General features: G+C 38.1%; 3 protein-coding genes across 3 annotated transcripts; 2 read left to right on the plus strand and 1 right to left on the minus strand.

Annotated features, from left to right (window-relative positions):
• Positions 1 to 18,445: 18,445 nt before the first annotated feature.
• LOC131857144 (nudix hydrolase 8-like) lies at positions 18,446 to 20,191 on the minus strand. The gene is made up of 8 exons (XM_059209290.1): positions 19,860 to 20,191; positions 19,693 to 19,758; positions 19,465 to 19,602; positions 19,132 to 19,209; positions 18,975 to 19,025; positions 18,846 to 18,880; positions 18,652 to 18,760; positions 18,446 to 18,544 (listed from the first exon to the last, which is right to left on the minus strand). The coding sequence occupies exons 1-8, from the start codon at positions 20,049 to 20,051 to the stop codon at positions 18,446 to 18,448; spliced, it is 768 nt and encodes a 255-aa protein (XP_059065273.1). The 5' UTR covers positions 20,052 to 20,191.
• Positions 20,192 to 21,722: 1,531 nt separating this feature from the next.
• LOC131856623 (nudix hydrolase 8-like) lies at positions 21,723 to 23,604 on the plus strand. Its single transcript, XM_059208470.1, has 6 exons — positions 21,723 to 21,762; positions 22,535 to 22,746; positions 22,840 to 22,905; positions 22,996 to 23,133; positions 23,305 to 23,382; positions 23,490 to 23,604. The coding sequence occupies exons 1-6, from the start codon at positions 21,723 to 21,725 to the stop codon at positions 23,571 to 23,573; spliced, it is 618 nt and encodes a 205-aa protein (XP_059064453.1). The 3' UTR covers positions 23,574 to 23,604.
• A 25-nt stretch (positions 23,605 to 23,629) lies between these two features.
• On the plus strand, positions 23,630 to 24,171 carry LOC131856624 (nudix hydrolase 2-like). The gene is made up of 3 exons (XM_059208471.1): positions 23,630 to 23,688; positions 23,794 to 23,902; positions 23,989 to 24,171. The coding sequence occupies exons 1-3, from the start codon at positions 23,630 to 23,632 to the stop codon at positions 24,169 to 24,171; spliced, it is 351 nt and encodes a 116-aa protein (XP_059064454.1).
• Positions 24,172 to 25,903: the final 1,732 nt, after the last annotated feature.

Here is a 25,903-nt window from a genome sequence, read left to right on the forward strand (position 1 = left end):
GCATTGTTGAAGTATTTATAATTCTTATCTCCATCTTTGAGCCAAGACTCTCTAGACTTTTTCTTCCAAAAGACCTCTTCCTTAACAAAGATATCCATGTATTCCTTCATGATTTCTTACATCTAAAAATGTTCTTAATCCATATCAAGAAGAAGGATTGTGTTTCTTCATTGAGTAGGATCAATGTCAATTCAACATTGACCTTGGTCTTGGAAATGTTTTATTTTTTAGATAAGTTGTGGATAAGTGGTCCACTCCTAAATATAATGAATTTGAAAAGAAAACATTAAAACATGCATGCCCTATAATAGAGGTGCCTCAAAGAACACATTAAATTCTTAAATCCTAGCTCATCTATTACCCATTTGCCACTTATCTCAAGGAACAACTACCTCGCCATTTTCTAAGTGAAGAATCATCACAAACAAACCAAAGGGACCTCGAACATAGTGCTAATGAATCTTATCATATATCTAGTGGAAAAAGACCTAGCACCCTAACAAAATATTATTAGCAAATTAAGGCTCCAATACTATAGGGTGTGTGGAATGAACCTCCAAGTGCATCTAGTAGAAAAGTGAGGCAATCCAGTGCAACAAATCATGCACACGAACAACCATCCCACAACATAGGATAAAAGAGAGTGAAGCATCATCAAGCCAAAAAATATTAAAAATGAAGAAACCTAGCCCAAAAAATATAAGGAATTCTTATCATTCTCAATGATGTCTATGAGCTTCACATGATCTACCATCATAATCAACTTACCTTCCTTGGTATTTTTGTTTGTTCCTTGATTTTCCAACTAGTTTGCCGCATTATTGGCCTTACAATATATATTGTAATTTGAAAATTTCATATTTTTGAGACTATCCCACACTCTGTTAATTAACTTATCCAATCTCCAATTAAGAAAACATTTTTTCGTTATCCCATTAACACATAATACCGAATCACCTTCTATGTCAACTTCCATCTAGCCTCTTTTTTGGCACTCTTCTAGAACCCTATTATGGCCAATGTCTTCTACTTCATTATTGATTAATATATCATTTGGTCCAGCCATCACCCACAACACTTCACCTTTCAATTGGATGAAGATTAGGTGGGTTCTTTCTATTTTTTTTTGACATTGGCATGAGACTAATACTTTTTAAAAACTCCTCATTTATCATGACTATGATGATGCAAAATATTGGCTTTTCCTTTTGAGGCTTCATCAACTTGGATCATCACTATTTATAGCCTTTTATTTGTTGAGAGAGGAGCTCCATGTCTAAATAGGAGAATTTATTATTTCGAATCAAGAATGTGTTAGTATTAGAAATAGTCATATGACCCCTTAGGATACCATACGACCCCTTAGGACACCATACGACCCATAATGACACCATACGATCTATAACGACACTATACGGTCCATAACCATACGACCCTTAGGAATGCCTTCTTTTTGCTCTCCAACTCGCCTGATCGTTGCGGGCCACAACCTAGCAGCAAAATCGCCCAATTACTCAAATTACTCAAAGTTATCAATATTCAACATCGCGTTGCTCGACGCGCGTTAATCATAACAATAATCTGTCTGATCCTACGAGGTCGTGTTATGGCACTCTAAAAAAGCCTCTCTCAATTTCGGTAGAGTCAGATCCACTTGCTCGTGGCGACTCTTTCTTGGTTGCGACAAAAAGTGTCAGATGAGTTCAATGAAAAGTTGCACAATGCTCCATCTTTCAATTCGTTCATCACGACATCGAACTGTCAGCTCGTACGCGTTGGGGTGGCCGGGTTTACACTAGGAATGCCTTCTTTTTTCTCTCGAACTCGCCCGATCGTTGCGGGACACACCCTTGTAGCAAAATCGCCCAAGTGCTCAAATAGCTCAAAATTGTCAATATTTGGCATCGCATTTGTCGGTGCCCGTTAATCATAAGAACAATTCGTAACAACACCTAAGGGGTCATATGGTGTCCTATGGCCCCATAGGACACCATATAATCCCTTAGGTGTCCATACGACCCATAATGACACCATATTGTGTCCTAAGGGGTCATATTGTGTCTTAACGGGTCATAAGAGACTATATGACCCCTTAGGACACCATACGATCCATAACGACATTTTATTGTGTCCTAGGGGGTCATATGGTGTCCTAAGCGGTCATAGGACACCATATGACCCGTTACGACACCATACGACCCATAACGACACCTAAGGGGTCATATGGTGTCCTATGGCCCCATAGGACACCATATGACCCCTTAGGTGTCCATTCGACCCATAACAATGCCATATTTTATCCTAAGGGGTCATAGGACACCATATGACCCCTTAGGACACCATACGAGCCATAATGACACCATATTGTGTGCTAAGCGGTCATATGGTGTCCTAAGGGCTCATAAGACACCATATGAGCCCTTAGGACACCTTACGACCCATAATGACACCATAGGACACCATACGACCCATAACAACACCATATGACCCATAATGACACCATACGATCCATAACAACACGAAAGGGGTCATATGGTGTCCTATGGCCCCATAGGACACCATATGACCCCTTAGGTGTCCATACGACCCATAATGACACCATATTGTGTCCTAAGAGGTCATATTGTGTCCTAAGGGGTCATAGGACACCACATGACCCCTTAGGACACCATACGACCCATAACGAGACCATATTGCATCCTAAGGGGTCATATGGTGTCCTAAGGGGTCATAAGACACTATATGACCCCTTAGGACACCATATGACCCATAACGACATCGTATTGTGTCCTAGGGGGTCATATGGTGTCCTAAGGGGTCATAGGACACAATATGACCCCTTACGTCACCATACGACCCATAACGACACCATATTTTGTCCTAAGGGGTCATGGGACACCATATGACCCCTTAGGACACCATACAAGCCATAACGACACCATATTGTGTGCAAAGGGGTCATATGGTGTCCTAAGGGGTCATAAGACACCATATGACCCCTTAGGGCACCTTACGACCCATAACGACACCATAGGACACCATATGACCCATAATGACACCATACGATCCATAAGAACACCTAAGGGGACATATGGTGTCCTATGGCCCCATAGGACACCATATGACCTCTTAGGTGTCCATACGACCCATAACGAGACCATATTGTATCCTAAGAGGTCATATTGTGTCCTAAGGGGTCATAGGACACCATATGACCCCTTAGGACACCATACGACCCATAACGAGACCATATTGTGTCGTAAGGGGTCATATGGTGTCGTAATGGGTCATAAGACACTATATGACCCCTTAGGACACCATATGACCCATAACGACATCGTATTGTGTCCTAGGGGGTCATATGGTGTCCTAAGGGGTCATAGGACACCATATGACCCCTTACGACACCATATGACCCATAATGACACCTAAGGGGTCATATGGTGTCCTATGGCCCCATAGGACACCATGTGACCCCTTAGGTGTCCATCCGACCCATAACAACACCATATTATGTCCTAAGGGGTCATATGGTGTCCTAAGGGGTCATATGGTGTCCTGAAGGGTCATAGGACATCATATGACCCCTTAGGACACCATATGACCCATAACGATACCATATTGTGTGGTAAGGGGTCATATGGTGTGCTAAGGGGTCATTTGGTGTGCTAAGGGGTCATATGGTCTCCTAAGGGGTCATAAGACACCATATGACCCGTTAGGACACCATAGGACCCATAACAACACCCTATTGTGTGCTAAGGGGTCATATGGTGTCTTAAGGGGTCATAAGACACTATATGACCCCTTACGACACCATATGACCAATAATGATATCGTATTGTGTCCTAAGGGGTCATAGGGTGTCCTATGGGGTTATAGGACACCATATGACCCCTAGCGACACCATACGACCCATAATGACACCTAAGGGGTCATATGGTGTCCTAAGGGCTCATAGGACACCATATGACCCCTTAGGACACCATTCGACCCATAACAATAGCGTATTGTGTCCCAGGGGGTCATATGGTGTCCTAAGGGGTCATAGGACACCATATGACCCCTTACGCGACCATACCATCCATAACGACACCTAAGGAGTCATATGGTGTCCTATGGCCCCATAGGAAACCATATGACCCCTTAGGTGTCCATACGACCCATAACGACACCATATTGTGTCCTAAGGGGTCATAAGACACCATATGACCCCTTAGGACAACATATGACCCATAACGACACCATATTGTGTCTTGAGGGGTCAGATGGTGTCCTAAGGGGTCATAAGACACCATATGACCACTTTGGACACCATACGACCCATAACGACACTATATTGTGTCCTAGGGGGTCATATGGTGTCCTAAGGGGTCATAGGACACGATATGACCCCTTACGACACCATATGACCCATAACGACACCATATTGTGTCCTAAGGGGTCATATGGTGTCCTAAAGGGTCATAAGACACCATATGACCCCTTAGGACACAGTTTCGGTAGACTCGGATCCATTTTGCTCGTGGCGACTCTTTCTTGGTTGCAACAAAAAGCGTTAGATGAGTTCAATGAAAAGTTGTACAATGCCCCATCTTTCAATCCACTCATTGTGACACCAAACCGTCAGCTCGTACGCGTCGGGGTGGCCGGGTTTATGCTAGGAATGCCTTCGTTTTGCTCTCCAACTCGCCCGATCGTTGCGTGCCACACCCTAGCAGTGAAATCGCACGTTCATGATCTCGAGTGACAAGCCCCTCCTGTAAGCATCACAATATAAATTAAACTAAATACAAGTGTCGTTAAAATTTTCAATAACATATTATTAAGATAACAAATCTAATGCTAAATTTACTAAATTTACAAACTTGTCTCATACTTCTGTTAAAACAGTTGAACTTGCTACTGCTACAGCGACACCGTGCTCCATTGACGTGCCGACAACAGGAGTAGTCTCTGATGTCAACATCTAAAAATTAAAGAAAGTATATTGATTAATCGCTAAAACTATCTATATTATTTAATAACAACATTAAAGATAAATTGTTTACCTTGGTGAAAGATTGTCGATGAAATACACTAGGAGGTGTTGATGTTGAATCTCTAGCATCAAACTATTTGACATCCAAAATTAGTAATTAGAAAATCATTCACATAAGGTTCAACTATCTACATATAATAATTATATTTCTTCACTCGTTGTATACCTGTGGAGTCGACGAAGTAGTGAAAAAGGGTGCTGCAGGAATGTTGCTAGTATTGTGAACACTTGACCCTGATTTTTTGTCATAATAATTTACTAATTTAGATATATTCTCAAATTTACATATAAGATCTAATAAAAAGATTGAAATGAACTTGTAATGAAATTCACCTAGGTATGAATGCCAAATGGTTCGTCCAACAAGGATTTTGTCATGTCAATGTTCTTTGTAGCAAACTCCGCTCGTGCACGTGCATTCTCAGAACTATTAGGATCATAAGTGCAAAGAGAACCACAAGATCGACAAAAATGAGCTGGAACTCAATGCCTAGAAGAATCAACATCATCACTCGCATCACCCTCTACTAGAGGCCTAGCATATTGTATAAGGGTCTGAGTGAGTGAGCTAATTGATTCTAGAGTTTTGACCTCAATACTCTCCTTCACAATGGAAGGAATAATAACATGCTCCACCATAGGTCTAGCCAAGGATCTTGGTGGGAGATTTGGATCACGTTGTGCACCCCCTCTATCATGCGAGGAACCCCCACCTCTACCTTGGAAATCTAGAAAATCAAAATGGTTTGGGATCTCATTAAGGACAAACTCACAGTACAATTTTCTCAAAAAGTATTGGGGTACCTCATGATTATTGCATGGGGGCTGATCAAATACCATCCACCACCTATCCCAAAAATTGTTCTTAATCCCTTCATGATGACACCAATGAATAGGGAATCTCCTACATCCAGGGTGTAATGGTTGATTCGTTCGGGGGTCCGTAAAAAGAGCACACAAGTCAAATTTATTAATTTTCTTTTTCTTCACTACCGCATATGATAATTTGTCACCATAAAATTGCTTTTGTTCTTCCTTCTTACAGGACCAAAAATTTATTTGCCCACTAATATATTGTATGTGAGATACAGTAGATTACAAAGAACTGGCAAGGTTTGTCCTATGGGAGTTTGTTCTAATGGGATCTTTTAGCCTTGTGATTAAACCTTCAAGCTCTTTCTGGCTATTTTCTATTTGACCTAATAGGTTTTCTTGTGTACCTATGGGATGTCTAGGGATTGTAGGAGGTTCTTGATGTGCTTCTTCTTCAATATGGTCTTCATGAGGAGGTGATTGATGTGCTTCTTCAATATGGTCTTCATGAGGAGGCGATTGAGTGTTTTTAACATTTTCTTGTCTAATCTCATTTCCTGATAATGAAAATAAATTTAAATCAATAAACCTAGTTTAATCTTCAAATTAATAAAAAAAATGACAATAAGAAAATAAAAATACATACCTCTTTGAGCTCTTCGATGGCATGGCGGCATTTTGATAAGAGATGGACAACTTAGTGCCCAATTTCAAGCTTTTACAAAGGGTGAGCGCAAGAAAATGGCACCCGAAAATGCCAAAACACGGGTTTGAAATGCAGAATGCATCCAAAATACGGAGTAGAGTTTTTTTGAAGTTTACAATGCACATAAGGCGCACGCCTTATAAGGTGTGCGCACTATAGGGTGCGTGCCCTATAGTGCGTGCAACTTATAAGCCGTGCGCCTTATGCACTTTTAAATTTTTTTTTGAAGTGTGGCACCTTTTTGGTACCACAACTTCATGCATATACCCTACACAAAGACCCAAGAAGAAAACAATACCATCAAAAAGGAGCTAGACACCACCAAAGAATTAGGTACAACGGAAGCAAATCCCACTCCAATAACTCCCACGCAGGGTAGCCAGACCGCAACACACAACCAATGCCAACCAACTATTGCTAGAATAGAACTAGTTCCAAAAAGGAGGTACTCAACATTCAAATATCATGCAGCCTTATAAACTCATGAAATCCCTCCTCTGAACTAGAGAAGCACAAAAAAAATCCAAAGCTATCAAGCATTGCTACAAGGGGAAGTCATGGAGGAGAATCCACAAGGCTAAACCCATAGAGAGTCTAAACCCAAACCAGTACATTGATCCATCAAATAAAAGAAACACGGTAGGTATAGTTGGCTCTAAAGACAATTGTAGACGGATCCCTCACAACAACAAAATGAGCCACTTTGGGAATAAGAGACGAAGATCTAGAGAAGAGGGAGAGAAAACCTCTTGATGGAAAAGAGAGAAAGACATGAAAACCTGAAAGTTGCACATAGCTCTAGAAAATTGTAGTTGTTGGAACCACAAGTCACCACCCCACAAATAGGGGAGATTCTCCAATAGTGAGCACCCATCTCACACCTCACGTGCATATGGGAGAGCGATATAAGGGAGGTAGGGGAAACCCAAACAACCCAACCTCCAGGATAGAGAAATTGGGCACCCAAATAAAACTGCAAGACCCATTAACCCAAACAAAATAATGGCTGCCCACAAACTCATCACCTCTAAGACAGGAAGGGAGTAGAGCATAGAACCCAGCCAGAGGAAAGTAAAAATAGAGAGAAAATGAGGCAAAGTACCTATTAAGACCTCCAAAAACTCCACTATAGAATGAGAATAAGGTTCATAGCCACCTGTTTTGGCATTCTCCACAATAGATGCATTCAGACCAATGCCTTCATCTTGATCATCTCCATCTCCTTTATCTCAAAATTTATCATCACTTTCATTTCTCATATAATATTTTTTTGATATGAAATATGCAAGAAGAGGTTGCAAGATTTGTATTAATTCAAAAAATTAGTACAAAGAGTGAAGCTATAACTCTAGTTTCCATACATGAGCAATCCTAACTACTAAATATTGGTTTTTAATGCTACTATTAGAAACAAACCTACTCCAATACAATAAAATCACTTTGCAGCCCCATCATCAAATATGACTGAAAAATAAGATCCATAATAACTGCCTTAACCTAAATTAATAGATACATTAGTGGTACATAGACTAGCCAAAATTGTTTGCTATTAGAGCAAGGATTATTGCTAAAGATAGCAAAAAATCCATCAACAAGTGGGGAAACCCTCAATGATTGGTTGTAACACCAAATTTGGTGTGAGACCAAAGGTGTATCCTATTGCAAACAATCATAAATATTTTACTTTTCTCCTCTTTTTGCAGTGTATGCCAATCGTTGGCAACACCACCCTCATTGATAAACTTTAGAGATCAAGATGTTATATGAGAATGAGTGTTCTCAAATCTTGAAGAGTGGATGCCCTCTTCCAATACATACGACTCTATAGGTATATTTGCCACCTGATCCGTTGTGGTATCTAATCATAAATTTTAACTCAATTTGAGAAAAAATGAATTAGTTTGCTAAGATAGATTTAGAATTGCCTTTGTATTTGGAGAAGGATCTTCCACTTATCCTCCCTTTTTCTTCTTTGGCTCCTTTTTTGGAGAGATGTCCTTCATAATGGGGATGTTTTCCATAGTGTAATGGTTCTAGGGGAGGTATCTATTTACCAACGAGCCTCTCTGTTTGACTATATTTTGACATTTGGATATTTAGTGACAATCTGTCTAGTTTTGTAGCATCTTTTGCATATGAAGGATAGACTTTCATAGTCTAAAGGTTTTAAATTGTTGTAGAATGGAGTCTAGTTTCTAAAAATATAATTTTTTTCAAAATATGATGAACGTGTAAAAATCTATACCCAAAATAGTGCATGTTGGTTTTTGAGAAAAAACAGACACACTAACAAAAGAAATTATATATGAAAGACTTAACGAAATCAAAATTTGAAATAAATTACATTTTTGGATAGCTAAGAGAGAGCTCAAGTTTACCACAGTATTTTTTTTAACTTCATTGAAACACATGCAAACCTGACGGAGAGCATGACCAAAAATATGTCAAAATTTTCAATGTTCTGACAAAAACACGTCTCTAGCTTGAAATGATCGTCCAAACCTTTGGGTTGGATGCCCAAGGCAAATCCAAACCATAGGTTTGGTGTTTCCCAAAGCGGGCCATTTGGCGCTCGCCAAATATGGCGAGCACCCTATTTGGTGTGCGCCAAAAATGGCGCTCGCCCTATTTGGCGTGCGCCAAATGTGATGAATGGATATTCCATTTGGCGTGCGCTGAATAAGGATGAAAAGGGAGATAGCTCGAGGCATAGGAGAATAAGGGACTTGTGAGAGCTAGAAAGGGGAGGGACAAAGAAGAGTATGTATCTATAAGAATGAAGAGCCCGAGAAGAGGTAAGGGGAGAGAGAGAATATGAGATCTAGTTCATAGAGAGAGATGGAACTATGAGGGAAGGGAGATAAAGAAGGGAGAGGTGAGATGGGGGTTTCTATGTACACAATTGGCACTCTCCCTATTTGGCGTGCGCCAAATGTAGAATAGATACATACTCTTTTTTGTCCCTCCCCTCTGTAGCTCTCACAATTCCCTTATTCTCCTATTCCCCGAGCTATCTCCCTCTTCATCCTTACACCCATCTAATTCCCTCTCTCACCTCTTTCCCTCAGTTTTTTCCTCACTCCCTCCTCTCTCTAGGTTCTAAGGGGTCATAAGACACCATCTGACCCCTTAGGACTCAAAATGACCCCTAATGACACGTAAGGGGTCATATGGTGTCCTAAGGGGTCATAGGACACCATATGACCTCTTAGGTTACCATAGGACCCATAATGACACCATATTGTGTCCTAAGTGGTCATAGGACACCATATTGTGTCCTAAGTGGTCATAGGACACCACATGACCCCTTAGGACACCATACAACCCATAACGACACCATATTGTGTCTTAATGGGTCATAGGGCACCATATGACCCCTTAGATGTCATTACCTCTTAGGACACCATATGATCCCTTAGGTGTCCATACGACCCACAACGACACCATATTGTGTCCTAAGGCGTCATATGGTGTCCTAAGGGGTCATAAGACACCATATAACCCCTTAGGACACCATACAACCCATAACAACACCATATTGTGTCTTAGGGGGTCATATGGTGTCCTAAGGGGTCGCAGGACACCATATGAGCCCTTATGACACCATATGACCCATTAGGTGTCCATACGACCCATAACGACACCATATTGTCTCCTAAGGGGTCATATGGTGTCCTAAGGGGTCACATGGTGTCCTAAGGGGTCATAAGACACCATATGACCCCTTAGGACACCATACGACCCATAACGACAGCGTATTGTGTCCTAAGGGGTCATATGGTGTCCTAAGGGGTCAAAGGAGACCATATGACCCCTTACGACACCATACGACCTATAATGACACCTAAGGGGTCATATGGTGTCCTATGGCCCCATAGGACACCATATGACCCCTTAGGTTTCCATACGACTCATAACAACACCATATTGTGTCCTAAGGGGTCATATGGTGTCTTAAGGGGTCATAGGACACCATATGACTCCTTAGGACACCGTACGACCCATAACGACACCATATTGTGTGCTAAGGGGTCATATGGTGTCCTAATGGGTCATAAGACACTATATGACCCATTAGGACACCATAAGATCCATAACGACACCGTATTGTGTCCTAGGGGGTCATATGGTGTCCTAAGGGGTCATAGGACAAGATATGACCCCTTACAATACCATACGACCCACAACGGCACCGTATTGTGTCCTAAGGGATTATATGGTGTCCTAAGGGGTCATAAGACACCATATGACCCCTTACGACACCATACAACTCATAACAACACCTAAGGGGTCATATGGTGTCCTATGGCCCCATAGGACACCATATGACCACTCAGGTGTCTATATGACCCATAACAACACCATATTGTGTCCTAAGGGGTCATAGGACACCATATGACCCCTTAGGACACCATATGACCCATAACGACACCGTATTGTGTCCTAGGGGTTCATATGGTGTCCTAAGGGGTCATAGGACACCATATGACCCATTACAACACCATACGACCCATAACGACACCTAAGGGGTCATATGGTATCCTAAGGGGTCATAAGACACCATATGACCCCTTAGGTGTCCATACGACCCATAATGACACCATATTGTGTCTTAAGGGGTCATATGGTGTCCTCAGGGGTCATAGGACACCATATGGCCCCTTAGGAGGACATATGACCCATAACGACACCATATTGTTTCCTAAGGGGTCAGATGGTGTCCTAAGGGGTCATAAGACACCATATGACCCCTTAGGACACCATACGACCCATAACAACACCGTATTGTGTCCTAGGGCATCATATGGTGTCCTAAGGGGTCATAGGACACCATATGACCCCTTACGACACCATACAACCCATAACGACACCATATTGTGTCCTAAGGAGTCATAAGACACCATATGGCCCCTTAAGACACAGTTTCGGTAGAATCGGATTGAGTTGCTCGTGGCGACTCTTTCTCGGTTGCGACAAAAAGCGTAAGATGAGTTTAGTGAAAATTTGCACAATGCCCCATCTTTCAATCCGCTCGTCGCAGCATTGAACCGTCATCTCGTACGCATCGGGGTGGCCGGGTTTACGCTAGTGCCATCTTTTTGCTCTCCAACTCGCCCGATCATTGTGGGACACACCCTAGCAGCAAAATCGCCTAAGTGCTCAAATTGCTCAAAGTTGTCAATATTTGGCATTGCGTTTCTTGGCGCCCTTTAATCATAAGAATGATCTATCTGATCCTATGGGGTCATGTTATGGCACTCTAAAAAAGGCTCTCTTGGTTTCGGTAGACTCGGATCCAGTTGCTCGTGGCAACTTTTTCTTGGTTATGACAAAAAGCGTCAGATTAGTTCAATGAAAAGTTGCACAATGCCCCATCTTTCAATCTGCTCGTCGCGGAACCGAACTGTCAGCTTGTTGGTGTTGAGGTGGTCATTTTTATGCTAGGAATGCCTTCTTTTTTCTCTCCAACTTGCCCGATCGTTGTGGGACACACTCTAGCAGCAAAATCGCCCAAGTGCTCAAATTGCTCAAAGTTGTCAATATTCGGCATTGCATTTCTCGATGCCCGTTAATCATAAGAATGATCCGTTTGATCCTACAAAGTTGTGTTATGGCACTCTAAAAAAGCCTCTCTCAGTTTTGGTAGACTCAAATCCAGTTGCTCGTGGCAACTCTTTCTCAGCTGCGACAAAAAGCGTCAGATGAGTTCAATGAAAAGTTGCACAATGCCCCATCTTTCAATCCGCTCGTCACGACACCAAATCGTCAGCTTGTATGCATCGGGGTGGCCGAGTTTATGCTAGGAATGCCTTCTTTCTGCTCTCCAACTCGCCCGATCGTTGCGGGCCACACCCTAGCAGCGAAATCGCCCAAGTGCTCAAATTGCTCAAAGTTGTCAATATTCGGCATCGCGTTTCTCGATGCCTGTTAATCATAAGAATGATCCGTCCTATCATGCGGGGTCGTGTTGTGACACCAAACCGTCATCTCATACGCGCCGGGGTGGCTTGTGTCTTGGATTACAAACACATATTTAGGTTCAAAGCTTAAGTAACAATAAACTTTGTGCAATTATTCATCTAATCATTTGTACTGTAATTATGGATAACCATGATAAATGATTTGCATTAACCAAAAAGCTATAAATCCATGCAACATTGTATACCGTTAAAACTATCAAATATATCTAATACAAACAAACAGGCTTGCTAAAAGCCATATGGACTTAGAATTTCACATATTCATAAAACAAAACATATGTTCAAAATTGCTATAAAGGCATACAACATGATATCCAATAAAGTCAAATAGGGGCTTGCGAAAAGCCATATGGACATAGAATGTCACATATTCGTAATACAAAACATATGTTCAAATTTTCCATATAGGCATACAACATGGTATCCAATAAAGTCAAATAGGAGCTTGCCAAAAGCCATATGGCGATAGAATGTCACATATTCGTAATACAAAACATATGTTCAAAATTGCCATATAGGCATACAACATAGGACACTATTCTATTAATTTCCCTCCAGGGGAAGGAAACAGATCATGAGATATCTTTTCCTATCGAGGGGATGGAGATGTATATGATGCAGGTGTCTTTCGAGTACGTCCACTTGACCTCCTCTCTAGACGTTTTTGTAACTCCACCTGATACAATGAAAAGAATGATGTTAGCATATACAAAAATTGAATTTTAGAATGACATATAATAGAATAGTCACTTACCGCATACAAATAATCATGATGTTCATCCACAACAAGTGCACGTTCATGATCTGGAGTGAGAAGCCCCTCCTGTAAGCATCACAATATAAATTAAACTAAATACAAGTGTCGTTAAAATTTTCAATAACATATTATTAAGATAACAAATGTAATGGTAAATTTACTTAATTTACAAATATGTCTCATACGTCTATTAAAGCAGTTGAACTTGCTACTGCTGCAACAACACTGCGCTCCATTGACGCATGGACAACAGGAGGAGTCTTAGATGTCAACATCTAAAAATTAAACAAAGTATATTGATTAATCACCAAAACTATCTATATTATTTAATAACAACATTAAAGATAAATTGTTTACCTGAGTGAAAGATTGTGTACCCTCTGTCTTTCCGCAAAGTTTGTACCGTTGTTGACAACAACAACTTTACCAATGCTATCCCCCTGAAGTCCATGCTCCGCCGCTGTCGTGTGTTTTCTGCCGGTGCCCAGACATTTTGGTCTCCGGCTACTTTCATTTCCACCAACCACTGCCACCTCCAGAACCTCCCGCTGGGATGCTTCATCCTCGTCGGGGTGTCGTGTTCCCACCACCTCCCGACTTGATTTCTATGCCGACCGATGCAACCTTTACACCAACGCCGCTGCTTCATCTGAACAGGAACCTGCGATCCTGTCTTGACAGGCCCATGCCGCCATGTGACAACTTTTCATTGGTTCATTGAACCTCGTCAGCCCAAATTATAGCTATCCAACCACCACGTGGCATTTTTTTTTTGGCCTGTCAAGCCATCATCAACCACGCGAGACAACTGCATCAGCGCCACGTAGCGGACAATTATTCGTCAGAACTGCCTAGTTGACAATACACATGACCTCCATATCGTATCCGTATTGACATGACATCAGACACGTCAACATCATCGACCAGTCATAGGCTGCCACATCATTAGGGCCGTACAGTATGGTCACCCAGTCAATAGGGTGGTGAATTTTTCCCGATGGCTAGACAACCGCCAATTTTAAGCCCACGAAATGCCGATGTAAGCACACATCAACATTTTTTTGAAAATTTGAAGGCCCCATTCTTGAGCCTTGCATTTCATCTCCTCATATTGATAGCACATCACCTCTTGGACCCAATGATGCAATTAGTGCGCCAATTTTGCCTTCTTGTGATTTAGTGCAGTAAGATATTTTATGTCTTCTAGCTTCAGTTCATTGGGATGACTACTTGACAGACATTGCAGGTTTGTTTATGGAGTCATACATTGCAGATTTGGGAGAAATCATTGATTACATTCATCTTCTCTTTGATGAAGATGATCCTTCTTCGATTTTTGTGAGGGAACACTCTAACCCTCCTGTGCATTCTCTATATGATCATTCTTTAGAGGTTGACATGATTATGGATACTTTTGTACAATAGTCGGAGGAGGTCTCTTTATTCTTTGAGGAGACATGTGAGTCTTTGGATATTGTTCTACATTCTCCTCCACTAGATCTTGGAGTGCCCTTTTCAGTAGTGTGGACTAGTTCACCATCTTTGGAGGGGGTATCATTCAACATCAACATGGGGACACTTGAGTAGTTTTCAGAGATTCTATTCATCATGAGTTTTTTTCCTACCTCTTCCCTTCATGATTGGGGAGACTTCATAGATACACCTTTGGTTTTGTTTCTTTCTAAGGGGAGGAACAATGTTTGACGTTCGTGGAGTAATTTCTTGATTCAGCATCGAGCTTCTATCATTGATGCAAATTCTACATTGAGGTGGGGCTATCTAGTTTCTCTTCTTCTCTCATATGGGGTGGAATTTTTCCTCACATGGGGTTTTGTTTCTCACATGCTTCTTTGAGAGTTTCTTTGTATATAGTTTTCATCTCTCTTTTTGGGGGAGGGTTTTTTCCCATTGGGTTTTTCTCACTTTCCTTTCTTTATGAGAGATTGCATTGGTTTGCATGCATTTACATTTGTACATGGGTACCTAACATGGCCTTGTATCCAAGACCTATCTTGCATTGCTTAGTTGCATTGTATACTTAAGTGCATTCCCCTAAGTTGCACTTAAGGGGGGGGTGTTGGTGTAATTAATTATTCATCTTGGATATTATTACACCTTACTTAAGTTTACTTAGGTACATGCATTTCATAGTAGTTTGGGTATGAGACACTTAGGTATTTGTGCCACATTGGGATAGTGTTTTGTAGGAGAATTTCCACCTTTTGTGGTCTTATCTTTTTGTTACATTCCACATTCGGTGGGTGATCCACCTTATGTGGAATATTATATTGTTTCTCCCACCTACCACACTTATTTCCTACCTACCCTTGCTTTTCTTTGAGCTCTTGATCTTGGCAAAATCTCATAGTTATAAACCAAGATGTGCAGTATTCTCTAAAAGATAATCAAATAAAATTTAAGTATTTTTATTGTGTAACACCTTATTCTTGGAAGAGCACTCAATAAGGTCATGAGAAGCCTCATGGGAGGAATCTTAGGTGGAATTATTGATTTAATTTATAGGATTTGGAAGTGAATGGAAAAAGATGAATGTCTAGTACTAGAGTCTCATTGGCTTTTTAGGTGGAGGAAATCAAATGAGGATCACCATATATAGGGGAATAAGTAACTAGAGATTTCAACCAGCCAGTGAGATTTGTTGCTTCAAAATATTTTTCCAAAGGTAAATAAGGTTGAATGATATTTCCTTTAGTCTTTATGTTGAAAATATCCTCAACAATTAAGAGGGTTGTAGAGCTATTTGAAATGTATTTAATACAATTCATTGAAGAATTACCTCTATTCAAATAATCAAAAAGAGAATTGGAAGATAATAAATCTCCACCTTCTATTTCCATTTAATAAATTCAGAAATTAGTTCAAGCTCTTTTGAGTGAGGTTAATTAAAGTCCAATTCAATACAAATACAAAGATATAGATGCCAAATGCCTCATCAGTAAAATTCTCATTTAGGCTAATAAAGAAGCCTAAAGCATCTTAAAATTCTCAAAGGAATCCCTCATATCAATACTTAGACCCGGAAGATTATAAAGTTGGGTCCAAATCAACATTTTCCCTAGAACTTGAGTAAGAGGGTTAAAATTAGGTTCATAATCCTTGATGAAGAATCCCAACCCATCCATCACCAACAATCAATGAAATATTATATTCTTTTTTTAATTCAGCAAAAGCATACTCCACCAAGAAGAATCCATTGGATAGATATTTAAATTTAACCTTAGTGTCCCACTTATGCATTAACCAATTTATAATTCTTGAATGAGCAAGCCATTTCCTAGTCCATTTGACAAAGAAGGCACATTCCTTTAAATGACACACAATATGCTAATATTTTATGAGGTAATAATAATCACTTCGCTTTTAACAATACAATATTTCTCGGGTTCAATTGGATTGTGATGATTAGGTGTGGCTTTAGGGGTCTCCTATTATTCTCCAAGTATGTAGAGGCCCATGGGAAAAAGTAATGTGAAGGAAAATGTTGTAAATATTACTAAGATTTATGTGTATAACCAAGAGGGATACAATTTGCACTAGTGGTCATGACTAAGGTCCATTTTCCTTGATTACCAAAACACAATTTGATACAATTCAGTGATTGGTAGATAATCTTGATCACCCTAGGGCTCTATTATTTCTCAATATTTTTTATTTTCATCAATGAATTTTTTCAAATCACTAGAAATTCATAAAAAATCCTAGAAAATTTTGATGAAAAGTAGCAAATATAACTATTATAATTATTGTTAATTATAAAATATATCAAGTCTAATGTTTAATTTAATATATTATAAAATTAAAAAATAAAATTCAAATATATGTGTTAAGAAAATTGAGAGTAGATTAAACAACAAACATAGTTTAATAAAGACAATGAATTACATGGTTCATCAAAGGTGGCTATGTCCGTAGAAAAGTGAATTAATTTTTTTCCTTGAATGATCGTAGCAATTACATCAAGTTTCATCAACTTCAAATATTATCTTCATCAATTTTTTGTAAAACTTCTCATTTACAACAAAGAGTCAAAAGATATGGGAATGTTAAAGGGTGTGCTTGTTGGATTTCACAACTAAACAATATATTCTCAAGTGAAACTACCAAAAGAACAACTCACAATGAGAATTTAGAAATATTTTCCAGAAATATAAGTGATCGTATATGCACTCCTATATATGTAGTTACATAGCTAACAAATAGATGTATGGTATTGACATGTGGACTATTACGTCAATCGTACTTTTTATTTTTGGGGTTTTGACATACTTTAGTATAATTCAAAATAGTTTTTCTACATTAATTATTTTAACTAAATATGCATGACTTGTCTAATACACTGGTATAGAATAAAAGGTTTGTAAATAGTTATGTTAATGTTGTCCAACAAATTAGAAATGGGATTTTTTTAATATAAAGTAATGGAAGGTAATTATAAATAATAAATACCACTATTCGTTACATGGGCGATTACTATACATGGATCTCAAGAATCAACACTCAACAATCCAAGATTAAAATTTTACAACTTTGTCTAGAGTTAATTAATAAAGGGTCTTCGAAGAGAACCACCATTTAATTCCTTTGATCCATATATACAATATATACATTTTACATAAGATCAACCACTCATAATTTGTGATATAAATCCATTAAGTATTAGTTTCAATGTGTAGGAATGAAATAAATAAATAAGAAAAAATCTCTTTCCAAGCTCATTTCATACAACCAAAAGAAATCATGGTGTACAAATTCCTCAAAATTAAAATTGTTACAAATCTTTCATTGGATTAAATATAAACAAATATATAATACAATTTTTTCTCAAACTTTTGATAAAAATATTGTATGTACAAAACATGTAGACAATACAAAAAAATAAATAAATAAATCTCTCTCTTAACATGTTAAACATAATATTCTCTGAGGTAATCATTGCACCTCCTTATGCAATGTGCGAGCAATTTCTAGACCTAACTAGGATGGATGTATTAAAGTGAGTGCCTGGCATCCATTCTAGCTTTGTTCTTCGGTTTGGCGATAAATTATTGAGAATAGAGGGCATTGCAGTAGAATGCAGAGGGTTTGCGCGAGTTAGACGATATCCCAATGCCTGAAAATCCTTTACATCATCCGTTGACGTTGGCAACACACATGCCGATCATATCTTTTAAAAGTTTGCTTTGCTGATTTTTAGGTTGAGATGCAAATTCTTCTATCGCCATCCACTAAAAAAAACAAAAACAAGTTATTTAATTTGAACCCCAGTTTAAACGAATATTGAAACTATCCAGCTTAACAATATCGAATCACCGCCGCATGTTTAAACGCGTACCTTGGCTGCAGAAATTTCGGTATCTTGCACCACAATATTAGAAGAAACGGATCTCAACATACACACGAAGAGCATATCCGATTTTGCGAAAGGGGCATTGTGACCATCCCTGCAGTTCATGAAGGTATAACTTATCATTCTTTGAACCAACTATGAAACGAGTTATAACTTTGTGTAATGAAAGTTTTGCTTACCTGAAGCCAACCACTTCTACGAATTCTGCATCAATCTGTAAAAGCACAAGAATATAGTTTGGATTATAAAAAATTATATTGCAAAGAAGTTAAAAATGAGGTAAGTGACATTAGGTAAGTGACGTTTACCCCTGTTTCTTCGTGAACTTCTCTTATGGCCCCTTCCTTAATGCCTTCCCCCTACCAGAAACAAATTGCCCATAATATATTAGCGGGCTTCATGTAATTTCATGTAAAAATTGAAGTGTCATAAATTTAGTTTGATAACTGAATTTCACCCTGATACCTGGTTAATCCTTCCTGTTGGCATCTTCCACAACCCAGAATCTTTGTAAGGTCCACACTTTTCCTGAACTACTAGAACCTACATTGCCATTGTCATAATAATTTATGTATTTATCACTTCAAGCCATTGACCCACAACCGCTATTAAAATAACATTAACGGGTAGTCATTATATTAATTATACATTTTCCCAGTGATTAAGAAAATCAAATCCTTTTAACACAAACAAACACTTAAAATACTCGACATCTTTTCACAGTTACATTGCTATGGAGCGGAGGAGAATATTAAGCAGAACTGTGCTACATTCGGATATACCTAATACTACAATTACCTGTCCCTCCTCGTTGAATACAAAAGCTGCAATTCCCACTTGATGTGAGGCATTATCAGGGATGGTAGGAGGAGATTGAGGGATCCAATACACTAACATCACATATGAAGGCTCAGCATGGTGATACCAAAATCCCACCTGCAATTCACCAAACACTGTTGAAGCATAAACGAATGGCTTGGAGTGAGAAAAACATCAATGGAGTTAGCGAATTTATGAAAAACCGACCTCAATCGCAACGGGGACTAGCTTCGCCTGGCCCTTGGGCACTTTAATCCACACCCCCTTCTTTCCCTGTATACCCATTGATCCAACAAGTGTTATGAATTGAAGGAATTACTTACTAATGTCATGAGAGATTTGTATTTAGAGTTAACAAAGCAGTAAACACTGACCTGGCGTGCCCAATGAGAAAGTGATGCCCTAAGCGAAGCTGCAAAACGAGTAGCATCGTTTTGCATATTCCCAATGTCAACAACCACACCATTATATCTGTCTTCCTGGGCTTTGAGCACTTCACATATTTCGTACAAAACAGTGTCAACATCATTAGTGGTAGCCGAAACCTCGTTTGTTGGGAATGCCATTGTGCAGTGTAAACACCACCCGCCAAAAAAATGTTCAATAACTAGCGATGCAAATTGAATTTGGCTTCTGAGTACCCCTGCGAGCAGGATTGGATTTGGCTTCTTCCTATTTCCAAATCGTGTGCAAAACAGATTGAATTAAATTAGCGCCAGTGCAATAATAGTATGTAGTAGAGTTTATATATATATATAAAATCGTGGCAACAACTAGAGAAAGTTTCTGGGATTTCAGACGAATGCTTCGGCGCGGGTAACAACTAACTACCGCTACCCTTCCTTACAGCGTAAGCGTAGCAATAATGAAATTGGATACCTGAAAAACTTATCAGAAATTCGCAGAAAGGCTATTGAAACTTCCTGTTAGTGAACAAGTAAGCGCGCTAGGTACTACGTTTCAATAATAACAATAAGAATACAGAAAAGCGCGTGACTAAATATTCGAAGGCTGAAACAGTGATAACGAAGCAGTAAGCGTTTAACCTTGCCACGCAGGTTTCGATTGCGACTCTCCGTATTTTATTGACATTCCATATATGCTACGACTATTTGTTCGCGTTGACCCTTTCTGAAAACAAATAAATACTCTAGAACAAGTATTGCATGGAAACAATCGGATGTTAAACTTTGTTGGACACTCTATCCTAAGCTTCACCTAAAGTATAGTCACTTGGAGAGGAGACACACACTAAAGCAGTAAATTTCAAACAAAGAATTCACATATTATGCTAGACCACCCATAGATGGTGAGAGAGCATCATTTGATGCTTTAAGATAAAATATTTTGTTGAATTACATAAGAAATGAGTGCAGTATATTATTATTTGTATGATTGCAACTTTTTTCTTATATATTAGCGAGTGTTCAATTAGCTAACACCACTTGTGGAACAAAGAGTATGTTTCATTCACCATGGGAAAGTATGCTTAAAGTTGGGATTTCATGTTTTATGTCTAGTGAATCCAAGTATAAATTGTATTGATTTAATATTATAATATGTTGTATTTATGGGGCCAAATGAAAATGGGCACCCTAACTGGAAGGAATCTTGAGATTCTTTGGGCATGACAAAAATAAATCATGTCACTTGAAAATTGTAGTATGGTATGTAAGATCATCTTTTCTTTGTGAGATGTTTAAGAGTTTTTATGAGATTGTAAGATGTATAAGAAAAATTATGATTGTAATTCCAATGGCGAAGAAACCAAAACAAAAGGACATGATAGATGTCGTTTAAAGGAAACACAAAGTCCTACCAAAACTCTTGAGCATGCTACAACACATCCGTTGATTATAACTATTACAAATACTCTAAACTCTACAACATTCACATCCTCTTGATCACTTCATCATCTTCATCAACTAATACCTAATGCCTGAAATCATTACAAAACCCTGAATATATAGAAGTCTTTTGAAATTAGAGATTATATAGATGATTCTACAATCAAGACCGACTTGATCATATATTTAATATTTTTTTATTTTAACTTTATTTTGTTCCTTCTAGAATATTTTTCTATTAACAAGATTTTGTGTATATATTTTGTCTTTCTCATTTAATGGCTACATTTCATTAGTGAGAGAAATTAAATCTTTCAACAAAAAATATAAGTGAGGACAACTAGGATTGAAATTTCGAGTGAAAAAATGAAAGATAAATGATATGATGTAATGGGAAAATCTGGGGATAAAGGAAGCAACAATGAATGGTGTAGTGAAAAAAAATGGGGACAAGGAAACCTCAAATCTCTTTTAGAATATTTATTTTTATTTTTGTTAAAAAAGGTCAACGTGAACAAATAGTCGTCGTATATTGAAAGTTAATAAAATACGAAGGTCGCGAGCGGAACGAACTGGGAGAGTCCCAAGAAGCTGCGCGGCAGGGTTAAACGCTTACTGCTTCATTAATCAGTGTATCAGAATCTGAATTTGCTTTGCTTTCAGCCTTTGAATTTTTTATTGTGAGATGGTCACGCGCTTCTCTGTATTATTATTACTAAGAAGTTTCGATAGCATACTTGTCCCTAGCGCAGCATACTACTTCATCAACAAGAAGTTTCGATAGCCCCTCTGCGAATTTACGAAGAAAGCTAATAAATCATTTGCGTGTCCGTAGAATTTTTTAAGATAAGTTTTTCCCTATTTGTCGTTGCTTTGCATACAAGTTTTCAGTTTTCCTTTTTGGTTTGTGTAACGCTTACGTTGTAAGGAAGGGTAGCGGTAGTTGGTTGTTAACAGCGCAGAAGAATTCGTCTGAAATCCCAGAAACCTCCTCTCATTGTTGCCAATAATATATATATATATATATACACTTCCCCACTCTACAACATATTACTATTGCACTACTAATTTAATTTAGTCTGTTAGGAAGTAGCCAAATTCAATCTTGCTCACAGAGCTACTCAGAAGGTTAGCATCTCTTCCTGCACCACTATGGTTCCTTTTCATTTCATTGTGCTAGGTATTGAACTATTTTTTGGCAGGTCGCTGCTTGCACTGCACAATTGCATTCCCAACGAACGAGGTTTCGGCTACCACTAATGATGTTGAAACAGTTTTGAACGAAATATGTGAAGTGCTCAAAGCCCATGAAGACAGATATGATGGTGTAATTGTTGACATAGAGAATATGCAGAACGATGCTTGTTGTTTTGCAGCTTCACTGAAGGCATCACTTTCTCAATGGGCACGCCAGGTCAGTGCTTACTGCTTTGTTAACTCTAAATACATATCCCTCAAGACAATAATAAATAGTACCCTCAATTCATCATACTTGTTGGGTATATAGGGAAAGAAGGCGGTGTGGATTAAAGTTCCCAAGGAACAGGCGAAACTAGTACCCGTTGCGATTGAGGTCAGTTTTTCAAAACATCGCTGCTACCATCGACGTTTTTTTCCCTCCAACCCATTTGGCTAGGCTTCAATACTGATTGGTGGATTACAGGTGGGATTTGGGTACCACCACGCAGAGCCTTCATATGTGATGTTAGTGCATTGGATCCCTCAAACTCCCCCCACCATCCCTGATAATGCTTCACATCAAGCGGGAGTTGCAGCTTTTGTATTCAACGAGGACGGAGAGGTAAAGATGTAATCCAGTTCTTATATATTGTAGTTACTCTGCTTAATATTCTCCTCCTGTCCGTAGCAATGTAACTGTGAAGTGTGAAAAGACATTCACTATTTTGAGTGGTTGTTCGATTTAAGAGGTTTTTTTTTCCTTACATAAATTATCGTGACAATGGCAATATAGGTTCTAGTAGTTCAAGAAAAGTGTGGCCCTTACAAAGATTCCGGGTTGTGGAAGATGCCAACAGGAAGAATTAACCAGGTATCAGGTTTAAATTTCCACATCAAACTAAATTCAAGACCCTGCAGTTTTTACATGAAATTAAAAGACGATATCTAATGTACTTATCGGCAATTTGTTTCTGATAGGGGGAAGGCATTAAGGAAGGGGCCGTAAGAGAAGTTCAGGAAGAAACAGGGGTAAATGTCACTTACCTCACCTTTTTCCTCTGAATCAGGATTTTTAGCTTATGTTCAATATAATTTCCGACATTTTTTTTTGATAATTTATGTATTTTCATGTACTCTTACAGATTAATACAGAATTTGTACAAGTTGTTGGGTTCAGGTAAGCAAAACTTTAATCATTAGAAAAAATTGTAACTTGTTTCATAGTTTGTACGAAGAAGGATAAGTTTGATCTAGCTCTATAATAGTTGTGATTGAACTGCAGGGATGGTCACAATGCCCCTTTCGGAAAATCCGATCTGCTCTTCGTGTGTATGTTGAGATCTCTTTCTTCTAATATTGTTGTGCAAGATACCGAAATTTCAGTAGCCAAGGTACGTGTTTAAACATTATTTCAACATCGTTCAGTTGGATAACTTCAATATCGTTTAAGTGGGGCTTAAATTTGTTTTATTTTCAGTGGATGGCGATAGAAGAATTTGCATCTCAACCTAAAAATCAGCAAAGCAAACTCCTAAAAGATATGATCGGCGTGTGTGTTGCCAACGTCAACGGACAATGTGAAGGATTTTCAGGCATTGGGATATCGTCCAACTCGCGCAAACCCTCTGCTTTCTTCTGCACTGCCCTTAATTCTGAGTAAATTATCGGCATTTGCAAACTGAAGAACAAAGATAGAATGGATTTCAGCAACTTCATTCAATACATTCGTCCTAGTCATGTCTAGATATTCCTAGCACGCTCCATGTAACAATGAATTCCTCGATAGAATATTATATTTAAGTTAACATGTTAACGAGTATATTTTTTTTAATCAAGTTTTGAAATAAATACAAATTTTTCAATTATATTTGAAAAATATTTGTGTTGTATATTTGACACTATGATCATTTTAAACAAAGATTTGTAACAATTTCATGTTTGAAGAATTTATATTTATGATTTCTTTTGTTTTAATGAAATGAGCTTAAGAACTATTTATTTGTTGATTTATTTTGTTTCTACACATTAAAATTAGACTTTAGTGGACTTATACATAAATAAATGGTTGATTTTATGTAAAATAAATATATTATAAATGAACTCATACATCATCTTTCTAAAATTATTTCTCATACTCTTAAATTGTATTATTAAGATGTAAATAAAAGAGTCACCAAATATATCATTAGACAACAGTGTGTACACACACAAACTTTACTTTAAAAAAATGACATTGTACAGTTGAAATAACATGGCACTACGCACTTATGATAACTTCCACTTCATCTTTAATGACTTTCTTTCATTGCACGTGAAGCATGAAGATGCTTTTTAAAAAATAGTAGCTTTACAAAATGTTCATGTGGAGTACAACTATTCATAACTATTTAGCTAACTAGTTATCTAATGGTCATAGCCAACTATACATCTATGCAAATTTCTACTACATCTTTGTTATACCAAATTCAGACCATAGTCTTTTCTATACATATAAATGTGGCCATGCATTTTATCAAAGGCGATATTTTCTTGAAATATGTTGTCTTTATGAATGATTTTTTAATTGTTAAAATTTACCCTCGTATGTTTTACTTGAAAATGTATGATGTGCATTCTTATCTATGCTATAAAATATGACACTTGAAATTTGTGAAATATTTTTTATCTTCACATCTACATTTTTTTCTTGTTATTTCTACATTTATTTAGAATTCCCTTATATTTGGTATCAAAACCTATTGCTTTCATAGATATCTTTTTGCTATAGTGTATATATTGCCCTTTCTTGCATAGTCTATTTGCATCCAACTCCTAAACTCCTCCAACTGTACTATTTTCAAACTTTTTATTTTACATACTTGCTTTGATTTAGGTATCAGAAATAAATTTCTTTTACTTCCCCTAATTCCTAACCAAGCTCTAGTGACTAATTAATTTTTGTTATACATAAAACTTTGATATTAGCTAGTTACAGTGTGGTGAGACTGGTTGTATTATAATACTACTTTGAAATAGAAATATGGAATCAATTTTGTTTCAATAATCTACTTATCCATTGCTAATTGCACCTTAAGGGATCAATCCTTAGTAGAATTTTTTTGTTTAAAGAATTCATACCAAATACAATCCATTCTTGTGAGAAGGTAGATTTTAAAAGTTCAATAATAGATGCAACAAGACTCCAAATATCCAAAATCCATAATCTAAAGTCTATACTATCCAGAGATAGAAAATTGTACTTTGGAATAAAAGGCTTTCATTTCCTATCATATTAATTAACTCTACTTGTGAGTTAAAAGTTTATTTTTAGGCACGCAGTGAGGTATGTTTTAGGCACGTAGAAGTTTTTTTATTCAAGAGAACCAATGGCTTCAATAAATAGATAACAATCA

This window comes from Cryptomeria japonica, chromosome 7, assembly GCF_030272615.1.
Source record: "Cryptomeria japonica chromosome 7, Sugi_1.0, whole genome shotgun sequence".
In the NCBI taxonomy this organism is placed as follows: domain Eukaryota; kingdom Viridiplantae; phylum Streptophyta; class Pinopsida; order Cupressales; family Cupressaceae; genus Cryptomeria; species Cryptomeria japonica.

Coding starts and splice junctions, on each gene's coding strand:
- LOC131856624 (XM_059208471.1), top strand. CDS start 23,630: ATGTATTTTCATGTACTCTTACAGATTAATACAGAATTTGTACAAGTT. Junction 23,689..23,793: donor GTACAAGTTGTTGGGTTCAG/GTAAGCAAAACT, acceptor ATTGAACTGCAG/GGATGGTCACAATGCCCCTT. Junction 23,903..23,988: donor CCGAAATTTCAGTAGCCAAG/GTACGTGTTTAA, acceptor TTTTATTTTCAG/TGGATGGCGATAGAAGAATT.
- LOC131856623 (XM_059208470.1), top strand. CDS start 21,723: ATGGGAAAATCTGGGGATAAAGGAAGCAACAATGAATGGT. Junction 22,747..22,839: donor TTTCTCAATGGGCACGCCAG/GTCAGTGCTTAC, acceptor TTGGGTATATAG/GGAAAGAAGGCGGTGTGGAT. Junction 23,134..23,304: donor TATTCAACGAGGACGGAGAG/GTAAAGATGTAA, acceptor ATGGCAATATAG/GTTCTAGTAGTTCAAGAAAA.
- LOC131857144 (XM_059209290.1), bottom strand. CDS start 20,051: ATGGCATTCCCAACAAACGAGGTTTCGGCTACCACTAATGATGTTGAC. Junction 19,759..19,859: donor TTTCTCATTGGGCACGCCAG/GTCAGTGTTTAC, acceptor ATGGGTATACAG/GGAAAGAAGGGGGTGTGGAT. Junction 18,881..18,974: donor AAGTTCACGAAGAAACAGGG/GTAAACGTCACT, acceptor GTGCTTTTACAG/ATTGATGCAGAATTCGTAGA.